The 27,018-nt window shown below is 44.6% G+C and overlaps 1 protein-coding gene and 1 non-coding gene across 8 annotated transcripts in view; one reads left to right on the forward strand and one right to left on the reverse strand.

The window, feature by feature from the left end:
• Positions 1–1,398: 1,398 nt before the first annotated feature.
• Positions 1,399–27,018, reverse strand: part of ZNF609 (zinc finger protein 609) — a 234,542-nt gene continuing 208,922 nt past the window's right edge. For 4 of the 7 annotated variants that reach the window (XM_060294138.2, XM_060294137.2, XM_030878986.3 and 1 more), the window contains 7 exons: positions 13,489–13,576; positions 10,426–12,766; positions 8,796–9,204; positions 7,124–7,299; positions 6,655–6,871; positions 6,102–6,180; positions 1,400–5,792 (listed from right to left, as the gene is read on the reverse strand). In XM_060294138.2, coding sequence (XP_060150121.1) covers positions 6,107–6,180; positions 6,655–6,871; positions 7,124–7,299; positions 8,796–9,204; positions 10,426–12,766; positions 13,489–13,576 — 3,305 coding nt within the window. In that variant the 3' untranslated portion in view covers positions 1,400–5,792; positions 6,102–6,106. Of the gene's footprint in view, positions 5,793–6,101; positions 6,181–6,654; positions 6,872–7,123; positions 7,300–8,795; positions 9,205–10,425; positions 12,767–13,488; positions 13,577–27,018 lie in introns of all 7 variants that reach the window. The other 3 variants (XM_060294140.2, XM_070044899.1, XM_070044898.1) reach the window with 3 other exon arrangements.
• On the forward strand, positions 22,225–22,297 carry TRNAA-CGC (transfer RNA alanine (anticodon CGC)). Its single transcript has one exon. It is a non-coding gene; the product is annotated as a tRNA-Ala (tRNA).

The following is a 27,018-nucleotide window of genomic DNA, read 5'->3' on the forward strand; positions in this document are numbered from 1 at the left end:
GGTGTGATACATGCTTCTCAGGAAAAAAGCAGCAGTGCATCAGGACAGATGAACGGCTGAGGTCTCTGGGGCCACCTTACAACGCAAAACTCGGGGTTGCTAGGAGTCTGGGACAGAATGCTGGAGCCCCCTAGAGACAGGTATGTACACAGAGCTTCATCCAGAATAGGGGTTATACATACCAGGATCCAAGCCCTTCTTAGTTTTTGTGTAGAAGGCTGGGTCCTGAAACTGGGTTTTGGCTTTCACGTGCAGCTGCCCGACATTCCCATTCCTGGGGGTGTCTGAAGGAAGCGGAACACACCTTCCCTAGGAAGGTAGTTTTCTCCTTTTGGAGCCCAGTGCCGTAAGGCATGGCTGCCCTTCCCCTGTACCACCAGCCTGATGGATAAGCTCTCAGTGGCATTGGAGGGGGCTAGAATCCTCTTCACCTATGTTTTGTTTTTTAATTTCTCGCCAGTATTGTTTTTCCCTTTTGCTTTTCTGTTTTCCCAAATGAAGTGCTGGGCATGTTTTTCCACCTCCTACAGCTTTAGAACTGTTTACTTACTTTTGAGCTGTGGCTGTCTTTACATCCTCTGAGTCTTTGGCCTATTTTCACATTGTTCTGTGTGGAGCTTACCTGTGTTTTCACCCTGGACAGGTCATTAATCTTGGACTCTACCTAATACTCATGAAAAGGAGTTCAGCACCTCTACCCCACACGGTATTAGTAGAAAGTCTGGGCCTGGGGACGTCCCTGACGGTCCAGTGGTTAGGAATCAATCCATGCTTCCACTGCAGGCAGCACAGGTTCGATGTCTGGTCGGAGATCTGATCCCACATGCCGTGCATTGCGGCCAAAAAAAAAAAACAAAAACTTTGGGCCTAGAGATGATTCAACTGAAATATGAAGGGCTTTGAAGATGTCTTCCACTGAGCACATAATCCTTAGAGGTATTATAAAGTCCGTGACTGAAAAGTGGTCATTACAGTGAGATATTTACAACAGAGGTCCACATGAATGCTGACAATGGCCAAGTTAATGTAGGCACTTTAGGATTCTGATGTTAAATTCAAACCCAAGGAATCTATAAGGCAGGGAGGGATAAGGAACCAAGAAAAACAGTTCTCATCTGCAAAGCTAGCGAGTGGACAGCAAACGTGCCTGAGACTTTGCTGCCATCTGCTGGTGGCTCCTCTTTAACACAGCCAGAGTTAGAAAGGCTGAATTGGAAACCCAGGCACTCAGCTAAGATTTCTCTTTCAAAAAGAAAAAACTTCTGCTAGGGTAAGACCACTGTCAGGAAAGAAGTATGGTACCCAAAATCTGCAATTAAAAAAGCAACTTAGAAGGGGAAATATTTTGGGAGTGGGAGGGTGGAGTAGGATAGGGGAGGTATGTGAAAGGCAAACTAAGTCTAAATTTAAGAACAGGGACATTAAAAACTTTATTCAATAAATACAACAAATAATAATTTAAAAATATACGTCAAGTCCAAAGCCAATTAAGAAAAGGAAGTAGAGAGATAGGGGGAAAAAAAGGGGGGAGGAGGAAGTCAGAGGAAAAGGAGAAAGTTCAAGAGGTGGAACAATGGTTTTGGTTGGGCTGTGTTTCCGAATGTACCACCCTTTGAAATTTGATCAAATGCTCTTGACCCATAAGCCCTTAGCCCTTGTTCTGATGGGGTAGCCACAGGAGTTCAGCGGCCAGGAATGATTCTCTGGGCTGTGGATCAGAGCAACTCTGGAGGCTGGCATCTGGGGGACTGTTAGAGGCTAGTTTCCCACTCAGTCCTAAAAACCATCTGATCTAATGCCCAGGCAGGTTTAAGAAGTAGTGCAAACTCTTAGGCAGAGAGCTCCCAGCTGCATAGTTTCACAGGTGAGTGTCCAAAGCCAGGGCCTCTGGGAGACAGGTCCCAGAGTACCCAGGGGTCCAAAGCCACTTTGGTGAATGGGATCTATGGGAGAAGACAGGAGAGGCCAGGGCACAGGATAAAGCTCCTGGGCAAGCCCGCGGCCAAGCTGGAAAATACTGCTGGGCAGGAAAGAGCTGCAGGGCAGGTAGTCTGGACACTGATTCAACAGCTTGCCATCAGCCAGGGAAGGTGGAGCTGAGGATGCATATGGAGCAGGACCAGGAAGATCAGGAAAGCTGAGGGAGAAAAGTGAGGAGGAAAGAGGAGGCAGCTCAGCAGCAAACTCCAGGAGAAATAACCAGCAGCCCTCACAGGTTTGTGATTGTCTCTTAAAAAGATTTATTTTCTCTTCTTGCCTGAATGTACAAAGGCAAAAAGAGTACAGTTTGTATGTATATATATATATTTATATATATATATATAAAAAAACAAGGAACTTGGTAATGTACACTTTACAGAAGGGAAGAATCAGGAAGACTAAAATTAAATCCAACAGAGCAATGCCAGTGGAACAAAAGCTATGAACAGCAACACTGCCCCTCCAGCCCGGGCCTCCAGCTCGCCCCAACCTGCTCCCAATGGGGGGGCTGAGCACCAAGGCAAGCGGGTGGGCTGGGGCAGGAGGGGCTGGGGACGGGGCCTGGGAGGGGCTTGATCCCAGGAGGGGCCCATGGCAGAGGATCATCGGAAAGCTTCCTGGGATGCCCTAATAATAAAACAGATAACAAAGGCCCAGAATTATGGGGCCAGCTAGCTGCCCAGTTGAATCTTGGGGGCATCAGAGTAGACACTGAGATGGTGGTAGGGTACATGGGATAATAAGTGGCGTGGGTGACCTCAAAGCCCGTATACAGTAACACTCTAGCCCTTCTGTAGTCTTACCCTCCCACTCCCGAGACCAAGCCCTTCCACCCCCACCTTGGAGCCTGGAGAGAAGAGGTTCAAGAAGCATCATTTCACTTCATGGGGTGCCGTCTTAACCCTTCTGCATGTGGTCCTTTGACCTTGAGATGTGTGGAGAGGGTGAGGTAAGAGAAGGAAATACACATGTATACATACATGTACAGGCAGGGAAAGGGGATGAGGGGAACTGGCACAGCTTAAATGAGGAAGAAGCAGATGTGAATCCTAAAGAGCAGCTCTCCAGGCCATGGCTGTCCTACCTGGAGACAAGGCTTCTTCCCTCCAGCTTCTCTGTGGGGCCTGGAGGAGCAACGTCTGTCAAAAGAACTGGGCAGGGGTAGCTCAGAGAGAGCCTTGGCCTGGTGGTCTCGGCCCTTAGCAGCCAACACTTCCAGCCTTTGCTGGGGTAAGGTGGGTGGGAATCCTTGAGTGCCTCATCCCTATGACCAGGTCATGGGTGCCACAGTTTCCCCCTCTGTGTTCTTTCTCCCCACGGAGAGAGGTTAGGGGCGGACAGCAAACCCTTCACTCAGTACTCGTTAAGGGTCTCTATTTCATCCATCAGTGCTGCTGTTCTGTGTTACTTCAGGGAGGGAAGACTGGACCTGGCAAGGATCGGGGACCAGGAGGATCAGGGATCAGGCGAAGGCAGTGGCATTCTGCCACTGCTCCTTTTACCTGCTCTTCTGGGCAGCTCAGCTCCTGCCTTTCAAGGGAGACTTGGATATAAGGATCAAAGAGCCAAATGTTTTTCAAGGAAAAAAAAGAAAAAACTGTTCCCTTCTGCAGAACCCAAGGATGCCCTGCTAATACAGAAGCTCTTCTTCTCTGTTACAGAACAAAGTGGAAAGGGGCCATGCCTGCCCAACAGGAAAGAAAATGACTCCAAACCGTTTCTTCACAATATGTACAGAGCACGCTGTAAAAGCCAGCGCCAGATACAAAACACACAACAATATTTAAAAACAAACAGGAACAGAGATGGGCCTTGGCTCCACCCGACAGAGTCTGGGAGGGCAAAATCAGGCTGAAATTCAGGTGGGATTAAGGTGTCCACACCAACGACCTCCATGGGTAAAAGGGAAGTCACTGCTCAGAGCACTGCCTGCTGGGGCATCAGGAGGCAGAAGGACTGAATGGGGAAGGGAGGCTGCCTGGGGCCTGTTAAGAGGTCTACATCAGTGGGGTTTTGGGGAGGGCTCAGAACCCAACTTGAACAAAAACAAGGACATGGAAACCTAGAGGAAAGGTCTATAGGTCAGAGGGGCTCCTCTTGGGCAAAAGACCCTAAGCCTCTCTAGAACAGGGCTCTGGGGATCTTGGAACGCAGCTTCCACTGGGCATTGTGCTTACTGTCTTTCATCTCCATGCCCCAAACTGTCAGAGCCAAGTCCCTTCTCTTAAATGGTCATTTTTGGCACTCTGGTCACAAACACCCATCTCTAACCTAGGTTGGTGTCTGTCAGTCTTCAACTCTCTCTCAATCCACAAGGTCAACGAAAGACAGGAGAGGAAGAAGACAAAGGGATGATACGTCAAAAACTAAGAGCTAAAGCTCCCCACACCTTGGGGAAGAAGTGACTCCAATAAAGCTACCAAATCACTGTCACTTTCCCAGTGACACAGCGTAGAGCCTGGACTGGGACTGCATTTCTAAGGAGAGCAGAGAAATGTCTCTGCCTCAGAGCACAGCTCCACTGACTACACTCTGTGGCTCCAAGGAGTAATGGCTCGCATGTGTTATCCCAGGGTCTAAGGAATAGGTAATCTCCCATGGTCAGTAGCCCCTAAAACAAAAAAGTGTGTTACAAAAAAACACGGCTTATATTGGCACACATGGGGTTACAGGTTGAGCTACATAAAGTCTTGTAGTTGTGTACAGAGAAATTGGGCTGTATAGACTTGTGGCCCTAGATGAGGAGGATACTCAGATGGCTGCTTGGACAGGACATCTCCTAGAAGGGCTGGGTGCTCCCAGGGCCTGCCTCCTGGCTTGCGCTCAGGTGACCTGGCAGATTCCAAAGCTCCCCATGCTGGGGGAGACTATTTTACCTGCCTGAGCCTTAAGAGCCAAGCAGTGGAAAAGAAGAGGAGAGATCAGTGTGGGGATCCCCCTGGGAAAGGCACCAAGGGGTCGGGAGGGAGGTGAGAAAAGGGCAAGGAGTGGGGGCTAAGCAGCAGCAGGGCTTAGTGGGGTTGCAGCTTCTAGTTCACAGACTCCAATTCGTGCTCCAGCTAAAGCTCTCGCCCGGAATCCCTGGGGAGCTCTGTGCTGGTGTTGGGACCCCTGGCCCTCTGCCTGACAGGCAGCCCAAGGCCATGGTGGGGCAAATGCCTTGGTCTCCCTTTCCAGGCTGGGCTCTGAGCGTTTACATGTGCTCATGTGAGACGGGAGAAGTCTTCATGTTTGAAGACCTTGTTTTCACAACTGCAGAGAAAACAGCCCCCAATTTCTTTCCTGAGATTCTAATCCCTCCATGTGCTGCCAGTTCCCAGGGCCCAAACCACTGGGGAGATGCAGGGTCTGGTGATGGTGGTAATGATGGTGAGAGGGGTATGGCTGCTGTGCTGTCTTCAGACCTTACCCAGTGCTCGGGGGTCCCTCCCTGGGGGGCTTGGTACTGCTCCGGCAGCTGACCAGGGGCTTGGGGAACAGACCAGTGACTTCTCTGGGCTGAGGCCCTGTTCCCCTGGTTGCTCCCCGTGGCTTCACCTCCACAGAGGCCACAAGAGTCACTACTGTGGCCAAGAGAATAAATATTTTTGCTAAGTACCGGCTCTCCAGCTCCTGAGGAAGAGGGAGGGTCAGGGAGTCCGGGGGTCTGGTGGAGGCGAGATAACCAAGGGTCTGCCTTCAGTCATGGTGGGAGCGGCAAACAGGATGATCAATACCATTTAACTGATGTCTAAATGGCACCTCCAGCACCTCCTTGGGTGAGCCAGTCTGGGCCCGTGAAGCTGACTTTATCCGGGCACTTGGTGTTCTTTCTGCAAGGGAAACATGGACAGATAACCAGGCATTCAGCCCGCTGGTAAAAAGAACCACAGGGTGGTGCTCCAAGAAAATGAACTGCAGAGGAGGCCAGTCCTGGTCGCTAGGGAAGACGTGTTCCACAGCTCCTCTCAGAGGCAGATGGCTTCATGGGAGACTTATACAAGAGGCTTGCCCAGGGTTCCGCCATTTCCAGACCACAGCCCACAGAGCTATCCTTCACTGTGGCTCTGCAGGGATTCTGTGATCCAGGTATCACCTATCCCTGCTCTCTAGGTGTTGCCCCAAATTAAAAAGTTACTTACCATTCTCACCTCCGGGGGGGTGGGTAGAGTGAAGGAGTGGAGCCTTGCTGGCTGGCAACAATGGCTGTAGAAGAAAGCCCTGAGTGAGAAGGAGGATGTGTTAGTGTGGGACTCCCAGACCCTCCCCTTAAGCACTCTCCCTTTTTGCCAGCTGAGTGGGTATTGGGAAGAGCTTCTCCTTAAATTCCTAGCTCCACTGAGTTCTGGGGTGCTGACAGAAGAAAATCTGATACTTGGATAGATACAGCGGCTCGGGATAGATAGTCAGGCTCTGTTTTTCAGTTGCTTGTTACTCTTTGGCTGTGGGAACACCTGCTCCTTATTCTTCTGAATATCAAAGCCAATTTTCCGGAGGAGTTTGAGAATCCCCAAGCTCCAAGGGATGAAACAAATGTCATGATTTTACTGATTGTCTGCAGGAGGCTAGGACTATGGACAGATGAGACGCTCAAGGGAAAAAAAGGGGGGGGGGGTTCTTGCCAGGGGCCCCCTGCTATGGGCAGTGCTACTGGGATGGACTAGAAAGGATAGGAAGTGGGGAAGTGAGGCTTACCTGCTGCATAGGGTAAGTTGTACTGTGCTGGGAGCAGTGAGTACCCCAAGTGGTGGTGGTGGTGGTGTGTGGACATCAGGCGCTGAGAAGGGGAGGTTCGGGGCCGGTCAACACTCCTTTCACCCCCGCCTGCTCCCCCGACGCTGCTACAGCTGCCACCACCCCCAACCGCCCCACAGCCTCCCCGATCTCTCTCCTGAGAAGTTTTATCACTTATCTGGAAAGGAAAGCAGACACAAAAGCTCTACTGTGAGACACATACATGAAAGCAAGATGCCCAGAGCCCACATTACAGCTCCTTAAAGATGCAGGTCACCTAAGAATCAAGGAGGTGCCTGGCAGAGCTATTGTCAAGTCAGCCAAACCACACTGTGGTTAGGTAGGACTTGAACTAGTCCATCCTCTCCCAGACCCTGGATCTGGCCTTATTTGTCCCTGACAACAGTCAGTGTCACTGCACTTCCCTCACCGTGGGAGACTTGCTCTTGTAATGACTGGCATGCTGCTGCAAGAGGTCCAGGGCTTTGGACTCTGAGCTGGATTTACAACTGACACTGGGGCTGGCTCGTGCCTTGTCAGCATCTTCACCCCCTGAGACCTTGCTGCCATACGGGGAGAAAGAGTAGCTGGAAGGCAGGTAGGAACCTGGGGAAGAGAAATAAAGCAGTCAAAGAAATGGGAGAGGGAGAAGAAACTCTGCTTCAGTGAGCCTGGTGAGGCTCAGGCTGAGATATTTTCTACTGCAGTGTCTTCGGGCTGAGACTCAGTGTGTACTTCCTTTACTGAGCTCTAGAGGCAAACAGCTAAGGGATATTAGGAACATGGCCCTCAGTTTCTGGGGAACCAACTTCCTTAGAGCCCCAATCTCAGATTCATCTTGGAGAGGTGATACAGTCATAGGATTTGAAAGATATTGGATATGGAGATGTCCTTGGGCTCAAATCCTTCCTCTACTTACCAGTTAGGTAACCCTGAACAAAATTAACAAATTAATTAGCTCAAATTAACCTTCTGAGCTTCAGTTTCTTGACCATCAAAATGAAGATACCAATACTTATTTCATAGGATGACAGAGAAGATTAAATAAGATAATGTACATAAATCACCTAGTCCAGTGCCTGGCACAGAGCAGGTACTCATCAAATAGAACAACTGTTTTTATATAGAAGGACTGGGGTAACAGGAGAAGGGAATACTACAGGATGAGACAATTTCCTATCTCAGTTTGAAAAGCTTAAGTGTCCTACTTAGTATTTGCCTTATAATGTCAATATCAAGCCTATTTCAGCTGCTCTCCTATAGGGATGTGGGAGCTCCAAGAAGTGAAAGAGTCTTCCACCCCAGAAGCATCCCACATGGCTCTTCAGGCAACAGAGATCAGTGAGTAAAGTGAGCCTTTTCTTCTAACAAGTTAAAAAACACTTTAACTCCTACCTTGTGCCTCCCTCCCCAAGAACTCATGGATGGCAGTATAAAGAGTTTATCTTTCCCAGACTGAATCTTTCTAGCTGGACTTACCCCCAGTATGACTTCAAACTGCTCTTCCCCTCACCAACTGCCTCCTGACCTTACAGCTAAACACAATTTTGCAAATGAATACATGCACTCTCCTGGGTTGAATTTTATTTGTTCCACCGGTTCTCTCCTGCTCCAATTAAGTTGTAAGCTCCTTGAGGGGATTGAGCTAGTCTTCCGCTATTTCTTTTGTATTCCCCACAGTGCCTAGCACATTGCAAAATGTAGAGTCAGTGTTTTTGTTTGTTTGTTTTTCTGGCCATGCCCCGAGGCATGTGGGATCTTAGTTCCCTGACCAAGGATTGAACCTGTACCGGCTGGGACCACCAGGGGAGTCCCTAGAGTATATGTTTAGAAAATCCCAGCTGAGGGAAGACGGCTCTGGTAGAGAGGGGGTTTTGCCTTTAGTTATCCATAAAAATTGACTGTAGAGTCAACCCTCTAGCTGGTGCAAGGGAGGGAGAAGTGGTCCCACAGACTGTAAGTAGGGGTCATTCAAGGAGCTCAGGATTAGTGCCCACTTCACAGAAGGCCACATTCAAATCAGAGCTGTCATCTACCTGAGCCTCAGTAAGACTTAGAGCTGAGCAAGAAAACTCTGGATTCGAAATCTGTGCCTCATTTACCTTCCCACTGAATGGAACAGCAGCTGGAATTCGGTGCCGTACCTGGGTAGTTCTGCATCATCACGGCAGGCATACCCCGGTAGCTGGGGTGGTTGGGGTCATAGGACTGGCTGTAGGAGTAGCCGTGCATGTAGGGGATGTAGGACTGGTGCTGGGTGAGGGGAGAGGACACAGGCACGTGGACACCTGGTCGGGGCTCCTTGCTCCCGAGGCGGGATTCCTCAGACGTGGGCAGCTTGCAGTCACTACTTGTGCTTTCCTTCCCGTCCTCCTTGGGCACAGAGTCCTTACTCCGACTCCTTTCCTCCTTCAGTTTGCGGTCCCGCTCCTCCTTCCACCGCTCATCCTCTGACTTGATGTCTGAGTACTTAGCAGGATAAACATATGTCCACATCCGGGGCTCTGCTTCCTACAACAATCACAGAATGAGCTCTGAGCGTTTTACAGATTTCAAGCCCAATGTCCCCGTAGAAACACCAGAGCAGATAATACTAGACATCTGGGGCACAGCAGGATCTTGGCCTCTACTGACCTTTGTTTAAAATCACCTCTGCTCCCTCCTGCTTAAATGCCTGTCTCCTCCCCCCATAAAAGGAAATAAGATGTGGTGAAAGAAAGGGAAAATCCACCAGTGGGTCTTCTCTAGGCGAGAACAAGCATTCTGGGGAAAGGACTCCTTGACTAGAAGAAGCCGTTCCCTTTCCAAGGATATTTAGGTGGTTTCCCTTCTTCAGAGCAAACTCAGGGGCAGAGAGCTACAGGTGCTGCCCCGCTCAGAGGAGGGTGGTCTAACTGTGGCACAAAGAGGGAAGGGGAGACTTTCTAAGTCTGAGGAACAGAGCAAAATGTAAGACCAAGTTCTTAGTTCTAACTCTGCCTAGAAAACCTTTTTGAGAGTAACTCACTGTGAGTTGTGTACTTCTGGCCTACTTTAAAAAATGGAGAGACCACCATTAACTCATTCCATAGGAACCACACAGTGGAAGAAACCTGAACTAGGAGTCACTAGATACCTGGGTTCCAGTTCTGGCTCTGCCAGTTAAGCCTCAAGTAATTCCAGACAAATCAAGCTAACTTGCCTGGGCCTCTCTTGTCAAATGCGAAAAATACCTTTTACTGGTGTAAAAAGTGCTTTTTTTAAAAAAAATGTTAGGGCTTCCCTGGTGGCACAGTGGTTAAGACTCTGCCTGCCAACACAGAGGACACAGGTTTGAGCCCTGGTCCGGGAAGATCCCACATGCCATGAAGCAACTAAGCCCGTGCGCCACAACTACTGAGCCTGCGCTCTACAGCCCACGCGCCACAACTACTGAAGCCCGCGCACCTAGAGCCCGTGCTCCGCAACAAGAGAAGCGACCGCAATGAGAAGCCCGCGCACTGCAACGAAGAGTAGACCCCGCTCGATGCAACTAGAGAAAGCCTGCGTACAGCAACGAAGACCCAACGCAGCCAAAGATAAATAAGAAACAAACAAAAAAAGTTAAAATGATTTACCAAAGTAAAGAATCCGTAAAATTATAGATTTATTCTGCAAATCTGTATTCTGTTGATTCCCTACAAAAGGACAGCCCTGATTTGTAAGACAGAAAAACTATCAAACGGTATTTCTATTTCCTTCCAGAACAGTTACCTGTCGGTACCAGAGTATTGGATCCACCTCTGCCTGTCGGCCACACTCGGCACCTGTCTTCGCCTCAGAGGCCTCCTTGCCTAGGTGGCTGGCCTCACTCAGCTTTACTTTAAGTCCTTCTGGGGCCTGGCTGGGGAGCTTGGAAGAGTCATCCAACTTGGGAATAATGACTGATTTGGCAGGGTCAGCCCCTTGCTCCTTGGCCTTCCCGGGTCCTGACTTCACCAGGTCTGTCAGGCTGGGGGCCTTGGTGAGACTTGGTGGAACTGACGGCTTTTGCTTCCATTCTTCCTTGAGTGCTGCCTCCCGCTCCTTCAGGCCCATCTCTGCCTTCTTATCCAGTCCCCGCTGCTGCTGCTCCAAGCTCTGCCGTTTCTGCTGTTCTTCATACTGCTGCCGGTAGGCTGTGTTAGTGCTCAGGAGGTGGGTGTGGTAGCTCTGGTCGCTGTAGCCGTAGGGGGGCACATAGGCATACTGGTTGTAGTACAGGGACTGCATGTACATGTTGGGACGTTGCTGGATGACGGAGGGCTGCTGACTGGAACTGCTCAGCTCTGGTTTCTTTTCCTCACAGGCATCGTTCTTCACTTTTCCCTCTATGCTCTCAGGCTCCTCATCCTTTTTTGTCTTCAGGGCCTGGCTCTCCACTCCTGCCTGGCTGCTGGGGTTCAGAGCCCCTGGGCTGGATTGTGTGTAACTTGGAGAGTAGTAACTCTCAAAGCCTTGGTAATATGGTGAGTCTTTGCTCTGTGGCTGAGGGGGGAAAAGGGTTTTCTTGGCCCCGTCCTTAGCCAACTGTTCAGGGTCCTTTGATTTGACGCTTTCCACTTTGCCCTCCCCATCCTCCCCCGCATCAGAGATGTCGGAGTATGCAGGGCTGTTGGTTTTGACTGAGCTGGCTTCAGCCCCATTCTGGGTCACTACATGTAAGGGGGTCATGGGCTGGGTAGGGGTAGTGCTATCTAGGCGGCTACAGCCTCCAATTGAAGGGCTGGGAGCATTGTCCGTGAAGCTGTAGATCTTGTCAGCTTCCGCCTTGATGCTAGCCAGTCGGCTCTGGTGGGGGTCTGAGGAGCCATTTAGGAGCACCTCCATCTTCATCCCATCTCCTGATGATTCCCTGAATGGGCTTTTGCCTTCTTCTGCTCGACACACCTTCCCAGGGGTCAGAGGACTTTCAAGTTCCTTTGAAGATTCCTTCTTTTTTTTGTCTTTCTTTTTCTTGTCCTTGGCTGGAGTCAAGGCAGGGTTGACTGTGAAAGGTTCTCCCATCACAGTGGGCTTGGGCTGAATGGGCTTCAGCTGGGGGCTGTTGGGCATGGCCTGGACCACTGTGGTGGTCAAGCCTGAGGAGGAGCCTGGGCTTGCTGCTGTGAAGGTGGCTGTCTGGAAGGTGTAAATCTGCTGTGGGGGGATGGCAGGGGCAATGGGCCGGGCTGACTTTAAACTTTTGGAAGGAATCTTTTCAGGTTTCAAACTAGAGGGCTTTTTACATTTTTCTTTTTCCATACACTTCCTTTCCAAAGACTCAAAGGCGTCATTGCTTGTTTCATCCATTACTGAGGGTCCATCATCAGAGCCATCATTGGATAAGGCCCCGAGATCTGGGTCCCCTTCCCCACTCAGCTTTTTCTTACAGAGGCCTTTTGTGCTGAATTTGCTTGAAGGAGAAGGGCTATGGGGCTCTATGAGCCGAACTTTGGGGGTAGCGGAGCGGGCAGGGGACAAGGAACCTTTTTGTGAGACAGATGCACCATTGCAGCTCCCGAGGTCTGCATGTAGGGTGGGCTCCTCTCCGTACTCACTGTCTCCATCTGCTTCTGGCTTGCTGTCGTCATCTGTATGGGCATGAGCTTGGTGGTACTTAAGTCCATTGATGTGCTTGTACTTTTTGTTGCAGTTTGGGTGGGGACAGTCAATCAGGACTGGGGAAGGACAATTTCTGTCTAGAACAGTGGGTTCCACTTTGGTCCCAGGGAGGGGGCCAGTGGCTGAGCCCATGGAATTAGTACGGACACGCTTGCTCCCTTTGGAGTCCTCTGAGCTAGAATTCAGCTCCATGTCTGAAAGGGGTTTGTTTTTCCGCTTAGTAGCTGAGGAAGGGCTGGCCTTGACATCCTCAGAGGTGCTGCTGGCAGCTGGGCGATGTTCCGAAGAATTCTGGCTGCCCCGACGGCCTTTGCTATTGGCTCCTGCTCGGGTTTTGCTGCTACCGCTGGTCCCTTTGCTGTCCGAGGCTGTGGCTGTCTCATTGACAGGTGTGTTACTGTTGGGACGCATGCGTTTGCCTCTACCCCGACCATTGCGCATTTCCAAGTCACTGGTGGGAGAGTCACAGAACCTTGGCAAATGACAAACACAACAGGATATTATTAAGAAAAAAAGCTATCTTCAAACCAGTTTAGCTGCAGCCTCCAGAAGAACTGTCCATATGGTAACTATCATTTTCAGTGAATATGATTTGTTAAAGGAACTTCTGAAAGCATGGTAACTGCATTAACTGGTGAGCTCCTAGAATGTTATCTGCATACTAACTATAAATTATTCCCCAAGATTTGGGTTCCCCTAACCCTGACAAACTGGAAATTAATATTAGGAACCAGCCGTAAAGTGCTATTCCCTGAAATATCAGTCTTACGGCCAACTGCAACTTTGAAAAGGTCCTTGTGAAACCCAGACTGTCTAGTGGAGTTTATGAAACTGAAAATGTTTTCGAGTTTAAACTTCTGAGAGATAGCTACTATCAAAAAACATCATCAATGAATGCTTATTCACCTGTAGTCAGATTCTGGCCTTGGTCTCAAGGTGACTGTAGGTAGAAGCCAGAATTCAGTCATTCCAGATAAAGGCTTAAATAGGATCTTCTCACCATTCCTACCCATTGATTTATTCTTCTTGAATGCCAGATGAATATAATGCCTTCCCTTGTTTCTATAACATAACTGTCCTTTAAAAGCTGGGTGTCTTTTAAAAGCTGTCCAATTCTAACAGGATAAAGGTATAAGGGATCACTGATGAGGGTGGTTCAGATTAACATAAGCTAAAAAGCTGTAGAGTGCTTACCTGGGGGGTGCCCAGTCATGTCGTGTGCAGTCAAGAAGTGTACCTACGTAAGTCTTGTTCCTCCATGTTACATTCACCACCAACATCCCTGAAAGACAAGAAGACTCAGATATAGACAAGAGAAATGCTGTTGGCCACTGAGAAGAGTATTTTCCATCTGAGTAGCATTCTGGCTCCAGTAGGAGGGTTTAGGGGGTGCTCTAGGTCCCAGTGGGCCTAACAGCATTAGGCTGGAATAGTTCCACGGGAACTGCCTACAACACTAACAGGGCCCCTTAGGATGGGCAATGGTTGCAAAGATTCCATGGTCCAGTTAAGGCACATTTTCCTAACTTTTAAAAAATTACACAGTATTTCAAATACACTAAAAAAATACAAAGGATAACTAAACAAAAACTCATGTACCCACCACCCAGCTCAATGGATTTATAAAATTTTGTGCTATACTTGCAACAGATTTATTTTTTAAAGAATAAAACATCATAGTTGAAAACCATTGTTTACTATATTTTCAAACTTGCCATTGATAGGATCATGCTGGGTATATAACTTACCTTTCTCACTTAACATTACAAATTTGAGATTTATCAATGTTGACATGAAGAGCTTAACCCATTTATTTTAATGGTGCTCAAGTATGTCATTGCATGATTTGACCACAATTTATACATACTGTTGATGGAAATTTAGATGTTTCTTGCACATTTTCACTCTTAAATGACATCACAGTGAACATTCCTGACATGTTCATTTTATTTAAAAATGGTTTTGAACAGATACCATAGTCACACTCCAAAATTTAAAAGGTAGCAAAAAAAAAAAAAAATGCAGACAAACCCCAAAATAAAATGAAGTGTCCCTCCTGTCACTGTTCTTCAGCTTTGCAGGTCCCATACTCAGAAACACCCATGGATATCCATGTACTCCTCCAGAGGTATTTTATATATTTATAAGCAAATATGTTTATACATTCTTCCTCAAATGGTAGCAATGTACACCAATGTTCTGCACATTTTCCACATAACCATATATTTTGGATCATTCCACATGAGTAAACATAGAACTACTTCATTCTTTTCAATGGCTGCATATGAATGATTTCAAACCGTACCAACATTTATTTATCCAGTCCCCTGTTGATGAACATTTAGGTTGCTTCATTCTTCTGCTGTTACAAATAACGCTGAATAAATAACCTAGTACAAATGTCTTATCTTACATATCACAGAATATATCTGTAAGGTAAATTCCTGTAAGTAAAACTGCTAATCACAGAGCATTTGTATTTGGATTTTTCATAAATACTGCCAATTTGCCCTCAGAGAGGATGTACTAATTTATAAACCCACCAGTAGTTCATGAGAACACCTGTTGTCCCTTCCCTGTGGCAACATAGTATTCTCAAACTTTCTGGTTTTGCCAATCTGACTGGAGAAAAATGGTGTTTTATGTAGTTTTAATGTCATGTTTCTTATTATGAGTTCGTATAGCATTTCATTACAAGATACCATTATGAGACATTTGTATTTACCTTCTAATGAACTGTCTGTTCATATCCTTTTCTCATTTTTCTACTGAATTATAGTCTTTTTCTTATTTGTGACTGTTTATATACCACAGTAAGCCTTTTGACTGTACTACAAATCAGATATTTCCCTCAGTTTGTCATTTGCCAACGGTGGTTAATGCTATGCAGAAATTACTTACTTTTAGGTTGTTACATTTATCAATCTTTTATGGCTTCAGAATTTTTATCATATTTCAAAAGGCTTTCCCCATTCCATCACTTTATGAATAGTTTTTTTTCTTATGGTTTCTTCTAGTATTTTTATGGTTTGATTTTTTAATATTTTAATCTTTGATGCACCTGGAATTTAAGATGGTATAAAATGTCTGACATGGACTTTTTTTTTTTTGGAGGCGCCGCACAGCTTGTGGGATCTTAATTCCCCGACTAGGGATTGAATCTGGCCCTAGGCAGTGAGAGCACAGAGTCCTAACCACTGGAACTCCAGGGAATTCCCTGACATGGACTTTTTAATTTTGTTTTTTTTTTTTTGCCTTAATTCTAAATTATTTTTGGTTAGTTTTACATTGAATGAAGTCAAATATATTAAGCTTTTCCTTTATTTATTTTTTTTTGCGGTACGTGGGCCTCTCACTGTTGTGGCCTCTCCCGTTGCGGAGCACAGGCTCTGGACGCACAGGCTCAGTGGCCATGGCTCATGGGCCTAGCCGCTCCGTGGCATGTGGGATCTTCCCGGACCGGGGCACGAACCCGTGTCCCCTGCATCGGCAGGCGGACTCTCAACCACTGCGCCACCAGGGAAGCCCAGCTTTTCCTTTATTGTTTGTGCTTTTTATGTCTAATCACAAGGTCATAAACATTCTACCATGAAATATTTTATAGGTATCTTTAACAAGCTAAGAATGTTTTTTACATTTTTAGTGGTAGAAAAAAATGAAAAGGAGAATAATATTTTGTCATGTGAAATTATATGAAATTCAAATACTGCTCAGAAATAAAGTTTTATTGGAATATAGCCACATTTATTCATTTGCCCATTGCCTATGCCCAATTACACGCCTCAAGGCAGACAGAGTTGAGTATGTGTAATAGAGGCTATATGGCCCTCAAAGCCTAAAATGTTTACTATTTGGCCCTTTACAGAAAAGGTTCACCAACCCCTGTTTTAGATCTTTTTTTCTAATATAAGCATTTAAGGTATAAATTTCCCTCATAGCCCACTTTAGTTGCAGTCCACAAGTTTTGATATGTTTTCATTATCATTCAGGTCAAAACATTTAGTTTTCCTGGCTTTTTTTTTTTTTTTTTTGATTCTGGATTTATTTAGAAGAGTGTTGTCAAATTTTCAAATACCTGGGAATTTTCCAACTATCTTTTTGTTCCTGATTTCTAATATAATTCTATTGTGATTAGAAAACATACTATATATGATTTCAATTCTTTTAAATTTATTGAGAATTAATTTATGGTATAAAATATGGTCTATCTTGAAGAACATCCCATGTGCACCTGAAAAGAATATTTCAAAATGTATACTCTGCAGTTGTTGGGTAGCCTATAAATGATAGATCAAGTTGATTGATAATGTTTTTCAAATCTTCTATATCCTTATTAATTTTCTATCTTCTTATCAATTATACTTGCCACTTGTTCTTGCTTAATGGAACTCCTATTTGGACCTTCTAGACTAATCCTCTTATCTTTCTAGCCTATTTCCCATTTCTTTGTCTTCTGGTTGTATATTATAAGGGATTTCCTTCATCTTCTAGGCTACATACTGAAATTGTCATTTTTACCATTTTTAATAAAAAAAAAGTATCCTTGTTTCATGGGATACAGTATTTTATCTCTGAAGATATTTCATTATATATTTTTTTCTCTGAATAGTCTTTTGCTCTCTCAGTAGTTTTTTCCCTCTAACTCCTTTTTTTGTTTGTTTTGTCCTACATTCTCTTGTTTTTCAGGTTTTCCTCAAAAAGTTTGGTGATCTTCGGATCTTGTTCATATTTAAATGAAAGGTAATAAAAATTGGACTGGAAGCACTATGTGTGGGCCTTTCCATTAAGCCATGAATACTGGTAGAGATTTTTCCTCCTTTCCAGGACTTGTCAGATTCCCCCAGAGAAGAACTCTTTAATTTCTTACCTGCCTGCCAGTTTCTCTATGTTATATGGATTTTCACTTGGTCCTTGGTACAGCACCCTGCCTTCCTTTATGCCCAGTGTCCCTGCTCTGGTTGAAACTCTCCGAAGAGTGAACATCAGTTTTCTGTAATGGCAGAGGGGCTGTGTAGGATGGGGATAATAATGCACAGCCTTTGCTTCTTCTCTAGACCTTCAGCCAGTCTTCTGTTTTCAGCTTCACCCCATATTCCCTGTGTTCAAAGGTACTGATATTTCCAATTGCTGAATATTTCTAGAAATCTGTGGTGCAAACTCCTTATTCTTGGCTCTCCTTCCTCCCAACCTCAGGTAAACAAAGAAACAAACAAGCTTCTGTTTTTTCAGGTCTCTTAAATCAGCATTGTGCATCTGCTTTCTAGTGTCCCAAGTTTTACTGATTTATACCTGTCTGTCTTCTTTACCTTGTGAGTTTATATCTTAAAAACAAAATCCCTTTACTGACATTTGAATGGGTTTTAGGGGGAAGGTAGGAGGTAAACATGTACTTTCAATCTACCATATTTAACCAGAATACTGAATTTACTTTTTAAAAAGATAAATAAATTATTTATTTTTGGCTGTGTTGGGTCTTCGTTGCTGCATGAGGGCTTTCTCTAGTTGGCGATGAGCGGGGGCTGCTCTTCGTTGCAGGCTTCTCATTGCAGTGGCTTCTCTTGTTGCAAAGCACGGGCTCTAGGCGTGCGGGCTTCAGTAGTTGTGGCGTGCGGGTTCAGTAGTTGTGGCTCGTGGGCTCTAAAGCACAGGCTCAGTAGTTGTGGTGCACGGGCTTAGTTGCTCCGCGGCATGTGGGATATTCCTGGACCAGAGGTGGAACCCGTGTCCCCAGCATTGCCAAGCGGATTCTTAACCACTGTGCCACCGGGGAAGTCTCCCTGAATTTACTTTTATTTATCTGTTTGGTATACAGTACTTGGAGTGTACAACCTACCTAGTTAAGTTTCTAATTAGAATTTCTCTAATTCAGGAAAGTCATTACCTGTTGTATATTAATTTACTGTCTTTCTGCCATTCTTTTTTTTTCTAGGACTCACGTTGATCTCTCATATATTTTTTCTTTGTGCTTGATTCTTTCAATTTATAATCTTTTCTTTGACTACATGCAGCCTAGAATTTATCCAATGTATTGAGGTTTTTTTTTTGTTTTTTGTTTTTCCGGTACGCGGGCCTCTCACTGATGTGACCTCTCCCATTGCAGAGCACAGGCTCCGGACGCACAGGCCTAGCAGCCATGGCTCACGGGCCCAGCTGCTCCGCGGCATGTGGGATCTTCCCAGACTGGGGCACGAACCCGTGTCCCGCATCGGCAGGCGGACTCTCAACCACTGTGCCACCAGGGAAGCCCTGTATTGAGGTTTTTAAAAAATTTCAATGACTATAATATATAATTATATTTAAATGACTTTTTCTCATTTCCAAAATTTTAAACTGGTTAATTTTTCATATCTACATGACATTATTTAATTACTGGCTGTTTGGTTCACAGTTTTATTTTTTTCATAGTTTTATTTTTAAAAGAGTTTATTATTCTGTTTCTCTTTAAGAATTCTGAACATACTTATTACAGTCTTTGTACCATATGTTAATTTCATTAGGCGTGCGTTCAATTCCTGATGGTTAAATTTTTAAAACTAATTTAAAATTTTTGAGATAATTATAGATTCACATACAGTTGTAAGAAATAATAAAGAGATCCCACATGCCCTTTAATGGTAACATTTTGCAACAAAACTATAGTATAATATCCCAACCGAGATTCTGCCATTAATATAATGAAGAAACAAAATATTTCCATCAACACAAGGGTACCTCATGTTGTCCTTTCCTAGCTACACTCATTTCCCTCCCATCCCCACCCCTCCTCAATTCCTGGCAACTAGTAATCTGTTTCTCATTTCTATAATTTTGTCATTTCAAAAATATTATATAAATGGAATCATATAGTATATAACCTTCTGGGGCTGTTTTTTTTTTTCTACCAGCATATAGTTCTCTGGAGATTTATCCAGGTTGTTGTATGTATCAATAGTTTAGTCCTGGGCTTCCCTGGTGGCGCGGTGGTTGAGAGTCCGCCTGCCGATGCAGGGGACACAGGTTCGTGCCCCGGTCTATAAACTATAAAAAAAGTTTATAATAGTCCTTTTTATTGGTGGTTTGGTATGGAGATACCATAGTTTGTCCTACCACTCACCTGCTGAAGGACATCTGGGTTGTTTCCAGTATTTGGCTATTATGAATAAGCTGCTATACACATTGGTGTACAGGTTTTTGTGTGAACTTAAGTTCTTTTGTTTTTTAAAAATAAGATTTATTTATTGGTTTTGTTTTGGCTGTGTTGCACAGCATGGCATGTGGGATCTTAGTTTCCTGATCAGGGATCAAACCTCCACCCCCTGCAGTGGAAGGGTGAAGTCTTCACCAGTGGACCACAAAGGAAGTCCCCTGAACTTAAGTTTTTCATCTCTCCCAAATAAATACCCAAGAATGCATTTACTGGGTCATATTGTAGCTGCATTTAGTTTTTTTTTAACTTAAAAAAAAAAATTATTTATTTATTTATTTTTGGCTGCGCTGGGTCTTTGTTGCTGCACGCGGGCTTTCTCTAGTTGTAGTGAGTGGGGGCTAGTCTTTGTTGCGGTGAGCGGGCTTCTCATTTTGTGGCTTCTCTTGTTGCGGAGCACGGGCTCTAGGTGCATGGGCTCAATAGTTGTGGCTCATGGGCTTAGTTGCTCTGCTGCAATATGGGATCTTCCCAGACCACAGATTGAACCCATGTCCCCTGCATTGGCAGGCGGATTCTTAACCACTGCACCACCAGGGAAGTCCTCTCTCTCTCTTTTTAATCTTAACCATTCTAAAAGTTGTATAGTAATATCTCATATTGTGATTTTTAATTTGCATTTCCCTCATGCTAATGATGTTAAACATCTTTTTCATGTGCTTATCTGCCATCTGTATATCCTCTTTGGTGAAATATCTGTTCATATTTTAGCTCATTTTCTGACTGGATTGTTTTCTACTGTTGAGTTTTGAGAGCTCTTTATGTATTCAGATACTAGTCCTCTGTTGGATATTTCTATATATTATATATATATATATATGATATATATATATATATGATATATATATAATGTAAAGGTGTTTTAGTTGTATTTAGTGGGAGAAATCAGGAAAGGTATGTCTACTCCATCTTCCTGAAAATGGAAGTCCTGGTTAATTTTTGGTGGTTATCTTTCTTAGCATTAGATTTCTATTATATATAATTTTGGTTTGCAGTCTCTTTTTTGAAAGAGATGTTTTTGTTACTAATTTCCCCCCTTCTCTGTTTAATAGTTTTGCAATTTCTTCCATCTAGCCCCCTAAGGACCTAGTCTGAAGAGGTCTTCTAATGGCCTGAGCCATTAGAAGATATCACAGTTCTAATCATTGAACCAGAAGGCAGCTTCTTCACAACTCCTTAGGCTTCCCTCCTCCTCCACTCAATTAACTTTTTTTCTTTTTTAAGTAACAAATTCTTTATCAAGGGCAATTTTTTTTAAAGCTCCAACAACAGGTAGGTTCTATTATAATCAAACCTAATACAGTAGATTGATTTCATTAGTTGCTCCAATTCTTCACCTTTGTCTGAATCTACACAATTTCCCATGCAACTAACTTGCCACTTGTCACTCTGTTGTGAAGCCCTATACCTATATACCCTTTAAAAAAAAATCTGCTTTATAGTTATAATTTATATACAATAACATCCATTCATTTTAAAATATATAATTTGATGAGTGTGATTAATATTTACAGTTGTATAATTACTACCATGATCAATTTATAGAACATTTCCATTAGTCAAAAAGTACTCAGCCCTTGTGCAATCAATCTCATTTCACCATCCCCAGCCCCAGACAATGACTAATCTGGTTTATATTCCTATAGCTTTGCCTTTTCCAGAATTTCATATAAAATGAATCAGACAGCTTGTAGTCTTCCACATCTGGCTTCTTTCACTTACTTAACATAATGCTTTTGAGATTCACCATGTTGCTGCATGTATCAGTAAGTAGTTCATTTCTTTTTGTTGCTAAGTTCAATTAACTTTTTAAAAGTCTCCTTCCATGAGACTGGTTGGGGGCGTGGCATCCTACTCCCCTGGCCTCAAGTTCTCTCTATTTATGAACTATCTCTATAGATATTTTCAGTACCAGGAACTCACCTCTCAGGCACCGTTCTCTGGTCCCATACCTGGAGGCCAGCAGGCCCACAGTTTCAGCCTCACTCAGTGACTTGCATCTCTTCTGTTTTTGGTCCATGGATAAGATTATTTTGTTTGTGAGCCCAAACATGTTCTCTGATTTTCACTTTATATATTTTACTTCTTGCTATGTGTTCAGAACAAAAGGGATGTGTCGAAAGTTTGAATACAGTAATTCAATGTGCCCAAAGGCACATTTTCTATGTAATGTATCTAGAGAATAAGACTCTAGAAGTTGGACTTCCCTGGTGGCGCCGTGGTTAAGAATCTGCCTGCCAATGCAGGGGACACGGGTTCGAGCCCTGGTCTGGGTGGATCCCACATGCCACAGAGCAACTAGGCCTCTGTGCCACAACTGCTGAGCCTGCACTCTAGCACCCGCGAGCCACAACTACTGAAGCCCGCGCGCCTACAGCCCATGCTCCGCAACAAGAGAAGCCACTGCAATGAGAAACCCATGCACCACAATGAAGAGTGGCCCCTTCCTGCCACAACTGGAGAAAGCCCGTGTGCAGCAACGAAGACCCAACACAGCCAAAAATAAAATATGACAAAAAAAAAAAAAGAAAAGAACTGAGCAGAAAAGAAAAAAAAACAACTTAAAAGGCTCCAAAATTAGTCTTTTGTTTGTCTTTGGTCATAGACTAATAAAATACTATTTGATTAAGCACTCCCAGGGCCTATCTGTAATAACTCAACTATATTCTTCTTTGATGTAGAATGCTGTCTAAAGATCACTGAACTTGCAGTCAGAAAACCTTAGTCCAAATCCTTGCTCTGGGACTTCCCTGGTGGTCCAGTGGTTAAGACTCAGCGCTCGCAATGCAGGGGGCCCAGGTTCGATCCCTGGTCAGGGAACTGGATCCCACATGCCACAAACTAAGAGCCTGCATGCCACAACTAAGACCCAACGCAGCCAAAAATAAATAAATAAATACATAAAAAAAAAGTTACTTTGTAAATAAGGAAATGGAAGCCCAGAAAGGTTAAGTAATTCACTCATTACTCATTATTGATGAGTGGTCAGATCTTCAAGGCATTACACAGCTATCTCTTAATGGGTTCTGATTCTTTTTACACAACTTCCTTAATATGTCCCCTTATCTTCATCTTACATAAAAGATACATAAAGGACTGTAGGGAGGCATCCAGGGGGAAAGAGGACAGGATTTCTATCCCTTTCTAGAGCCCTGGCATCTTAAGGGAAATGACAAACCTCCTAAGAAAGCAATTGGGCTAAATTCTCTCCGGCTGTTAGCAAAGTGAATTCACATGGATGTCTCCTCCCAGTGATGGGCTGCTCTGATTACTGTATAACCAATTTGAATAGGAACAGGGTACATTTATTTCTAGACAAGGTAAGACTTAGAAGTAGGCACCTCATTTACAAGGGCAGATGAGCATAGCTGTATATAGACAGCAGGTATACAATTCAAAGAGGAATGTTATTCCTACTCTTGAAACAGCTGGGTAGGAACACGTGTTTATAAATCTGTCTCCCTCCTCTGGTATAATCTGCAAACGTTAACAATAATGAATGAGCTGAAAAGATGACAGTTCAGAGTGCTGGAGATGGGAGAGGGGAAGAGGAAAAATTCTAATATGGAAAAACAAAATGGAGGCTTGTTTAAATGTCAAAGCAAACAGTTTTCTGAAGTATAACTCTCTTCCTACAAGGTTCTGAGTTGAGACAGCTGGGAGATTAAGAAGACAGGAAGGAAAAAGCAGAAAATAACACTTAACAGACCTAGTTTCTCTATTAAGGGCTAGCTTTAAGGCAGCAAGTAGGCTGAAGAGAAAGAGAAAAGTTAGTTTTCATTTTAGAACGCTTTCTATTTTGAATAAGTGTTCACAAAATAAGGAAAGGGTTGGCATGTTTGAAGATAATAAAAATAATAATATGCTAAAAGTAGTAGTAAAAGTAGTGCTTTGTGTTTCTCTAGGTGGTTATTTTCATATTTACCAAGGGCATCACAGACATAATCTCATTAAACATTACTAAATTTTAGAGTGCTGAGTTAAGTATTCTCCCTTCTTAAAGGCGATCAACACCAGAACATGGTAAAGGGGAAATGACTTAGGTATGAGGCAGCAATCAGGTTCCCCCAGGTAACAGGAGGAGTGCCGTGTTAAGACAAAACCCAGTCCCAAAGCAGCACTGCTTTGTTTCAAGGACAATTCAAAACAGTTGTGCAGGGACTTCCCTGGTGGTCCAGTGGTAAGAATCTGCCTTCCAATGCAGGGGACGCGGGTTTGACCCCTGGATGGGGAACTAAGATCCCACGTGCAGTGGGGCAGCTAAGCCCACGCACCGCAACTATTGAGCCCACGTGCTCTACAGCCTGTGGGCCACAACTAAGAGAGCCCGCATGCCGCAACTACTGAGCCCATGCACTCTGCTGCCACAATGAGAAGCCCACGTGCTGCAACGAAGAACCTGCGTACCCATATATGTGGAACCTAGAAAATGGTACAGATGAACCGGTTTGCAGAGGAGAAATTGAGACACAGAAGTAGAGAACAAACGTATGGACACCAAGGCGGGAAAGCGGCTGGGGGTGGGGGTGGGGGTGTGATGAATTGGGCAATTGGGATTGACATGTATACACTGATGTGTATAAAATGGATGACTAATAAGAAAATAAATAAATAAACATTAAAAAAATAAAAACCTGCGTGCCGTGACTAAGACCCGATGCAGCCAAATAAATAAATATTGAAAAAAAAAAAAAGTCATGCAGTCAAGACTGATACAAGCACAATAATGGAAAGAGTAAATTTGACCTCCAGAGCCCTCATTTTTACCATTTCCACTTAGTACATGCTTTCTCTCAGGGATCTAATAAACTAATGCTCAGTTGACCACTTTCCTTCTTGTATGCCATGTGCTTCCTTGCTTCCTAGCTTCCACTTTCCTTCTTGAAAACACTTCCTTCATTTGGCTTCCAGGACAAGGACACCACACAGGCCTGATTTTCTTCTTATTGTTCTGCTCGCTCCTTCTCAGCACCTTTTGCTGTTACTTCTTCATATCTAACTAATGACTCAAACTTCTATCTCCAGCACCTACCTTTTCCCTGAACTCCAGATTCATATATCTAATTGCAAATTTGACATTTCCATTTGATGTCTCAAAAGAGATTTCAAACTTAACATGACCCAAACTGAGCTCCTGATACCCACCTGTCCCTTGACCACTCCCTTGCCCCCTGCTCCCAATAACAACGTGGCTCTGAGTTTTCCCTATTTCAGGTAATGGCATTTCCATCCTTTCAGGTGTTCAGGTCAAAAACCTTGGGAGTTCTGCTTGACTCCTCTCTTACTCTCACACCACCCCACATCTGACAGTCAGCAAATCTTGTTGGCTCAACCTTCAAAATATATCCAGATTTTGATCATATCTCACTATCTCCACTTCTCTGGCTCCAGGTACTCCTCTAATTATTGCAACAGCCATCCTATCCCTCTCTGACCCATTCTCAACACAGGAGCCAGAGAGATCCTGTTAAAATCCAAGTCATATCCTATCATTCCTCTACTCAAAACCTTCCAAAGGCTTCTTTCCATTTCACCCAGATTAAAGGGCAAAATTCTTATTGTGATCTTAAAGGATTCATGTGATCTCGGCCCTCATTACCTCTCTGATCAACATCATCTACTACTCTGCCCCTCACACTCTGTTCTGGCATGTGAGCTACTTGTTCCTTGAACACAACAGGCATGTTCTCATCTTAGGGCCTTGAACTTGCCATTCCATCTATCAGTAACATCCCTTCCCCCCATCCCCCATATTCTCAAAGGTACTTTCCCTTCATTTCTTTCAAATATTTTCTCAAAAGTCATCTCAGTGAGGCCATCCCTTATTCGCACTCCCCACTTATATACTTTCTAGTTCCCTTTCCTACCTTCCTCCCCATAATATTTATCAGTATGTAACATAGCAGAAATTTTATTTATTCATCTTGCTTATTGTCTGTTCAGTCCTATTAGAATGTAAGCTCTATGAAGAGCAAGATTTTTGTCAGTTTTTTTGGACTGCTGTATCTATAAGAACTAGAAACATTTTTGGCATATAGTAGATGCTCAATAAGTATATGTTGAATGAATGAATGCTCCTTGTTTCTCTCCAGAAACTCTGTTCAAGTAAGGTATAAAAAACTGATAAACAGAAACCTCAATTAAATAGTGTTGAAGGACCACAAGAAGGAGCTCTCATGCCCTGTGATGGTAGCAGAGCCCAAACAGGAGGAAGAAAGACTCCTCTTCTTTCCTGGCAAGGACTCAGCCAATGAGAAGCTATGGACTCTGTTTACTATAGTGTTCCCAATTTCCCTTTCCCCTCTATAAACGTGTCCTTCCCTTGCTGTGCAGGAACTCGCATGTGGCTCACCATGGTTGCAGACGCTGAATTGCAATTCTCTGCTGATCTCAAATAAGCCCATCTTTGCTGGAGAAATGTCTGGTCATCTATTTGATTTAGGTCAACATTTTGGTGGCCCATACGGGGACCAGAGGAGACCCCTGAAGACTCCAGGACTGGTGAGCAAACAGGTGAGGTACCCATAATTGAGCCCACTGAGCTCACTGCTTTTCTTGCTGACCGTGGAATTTGGAGGGTCTTTCTCCTGGATCCAAGCTCATGCCCTCTTTGTGTATGAAGAAATGGCTGGTGTTAGCTTGCAGGCTGTTTGAATTGAGCTGTTTGAACTGTAAGCTGTTCGAGCTGTTTGAAAATTGTTCTTTTACTCTAGAGGAAATCCTCTGAGAAATGGGATCCCAGTTATCTGTGGCCCCCACACCCTGGGACTTTGGCCAATTTTATGTTTAAAAACTGTGGTCCTTCCTCATGCACATTTCTAACTAAATGGACCAACCTGTCCAAAGGCAATTTAGAATATCAATGGCCTTTTTTTTTTTTTTTTTTTTTTTTGTGGTACGCGGGCCTCTCACTGTTGTGGCCTCTCCCATCGCGGAGCACAGGCTCCGGACGCGCAGGCAGCGGCCATGGCTCACGGGCCCAGCCGCTCCGCGGCATGTGGGATCTTCCCGGACCGGGGCACGAACCCGTGTCCCCTGCATCGGCAGGCGGGCTCTCAACCACTGCGCCACCAGGGAAGCCCTCAATGGCCATTTTGGGGAACTTTTAAAATCCCCAAACTTAATTTCCTTAAAACTGAACTGGACTACAATAGCTCAGAAACAGAGCTGAATGGTATGCCTATTTCAACTGGCATTTTAAGGCTTCCAAACATTATCAGGAACCTAAAACTGCTTCTCTGCAAAATAAGATTTTAAGATTAACTGAGGCAAATAAATGATTAAAGGAAGATAAAATGGCTCCTGAAGTCTCAGGCTCTTCTTCTTGGCTTCTTTGTCTCAGGCTCCACCTCTGGCACCACCTTTCTCTCCCTTGGCTTCTTGTGGCCAGACTCTGCCTCCAGCACCATTTCAATCCTTCCTCTATACTGCCTGTGCCTCCTCTTTACCCTCAATTCCCTCATACAAATTCTCTCCCGGAACTTGTTAGAGCCTGTCCCTTAAAAATTAAGCCTTCTGGGCTTCCCTGGTGGCACAGTGGT

This window comes from Globicephala melas, chromosome 2, assembly GCF_963455315.2.
Source record: "Globicephala melas chromosome 2, mGloMel1.2, whole genome shotgun sequence".
In the NCBI taxonomy this organism is placed as follows: Eukaryota; Metazoa; Chordata; class Mammalia; order Artiodactyla; family Delphinidae; genus Globicephala; species Globicephala melas.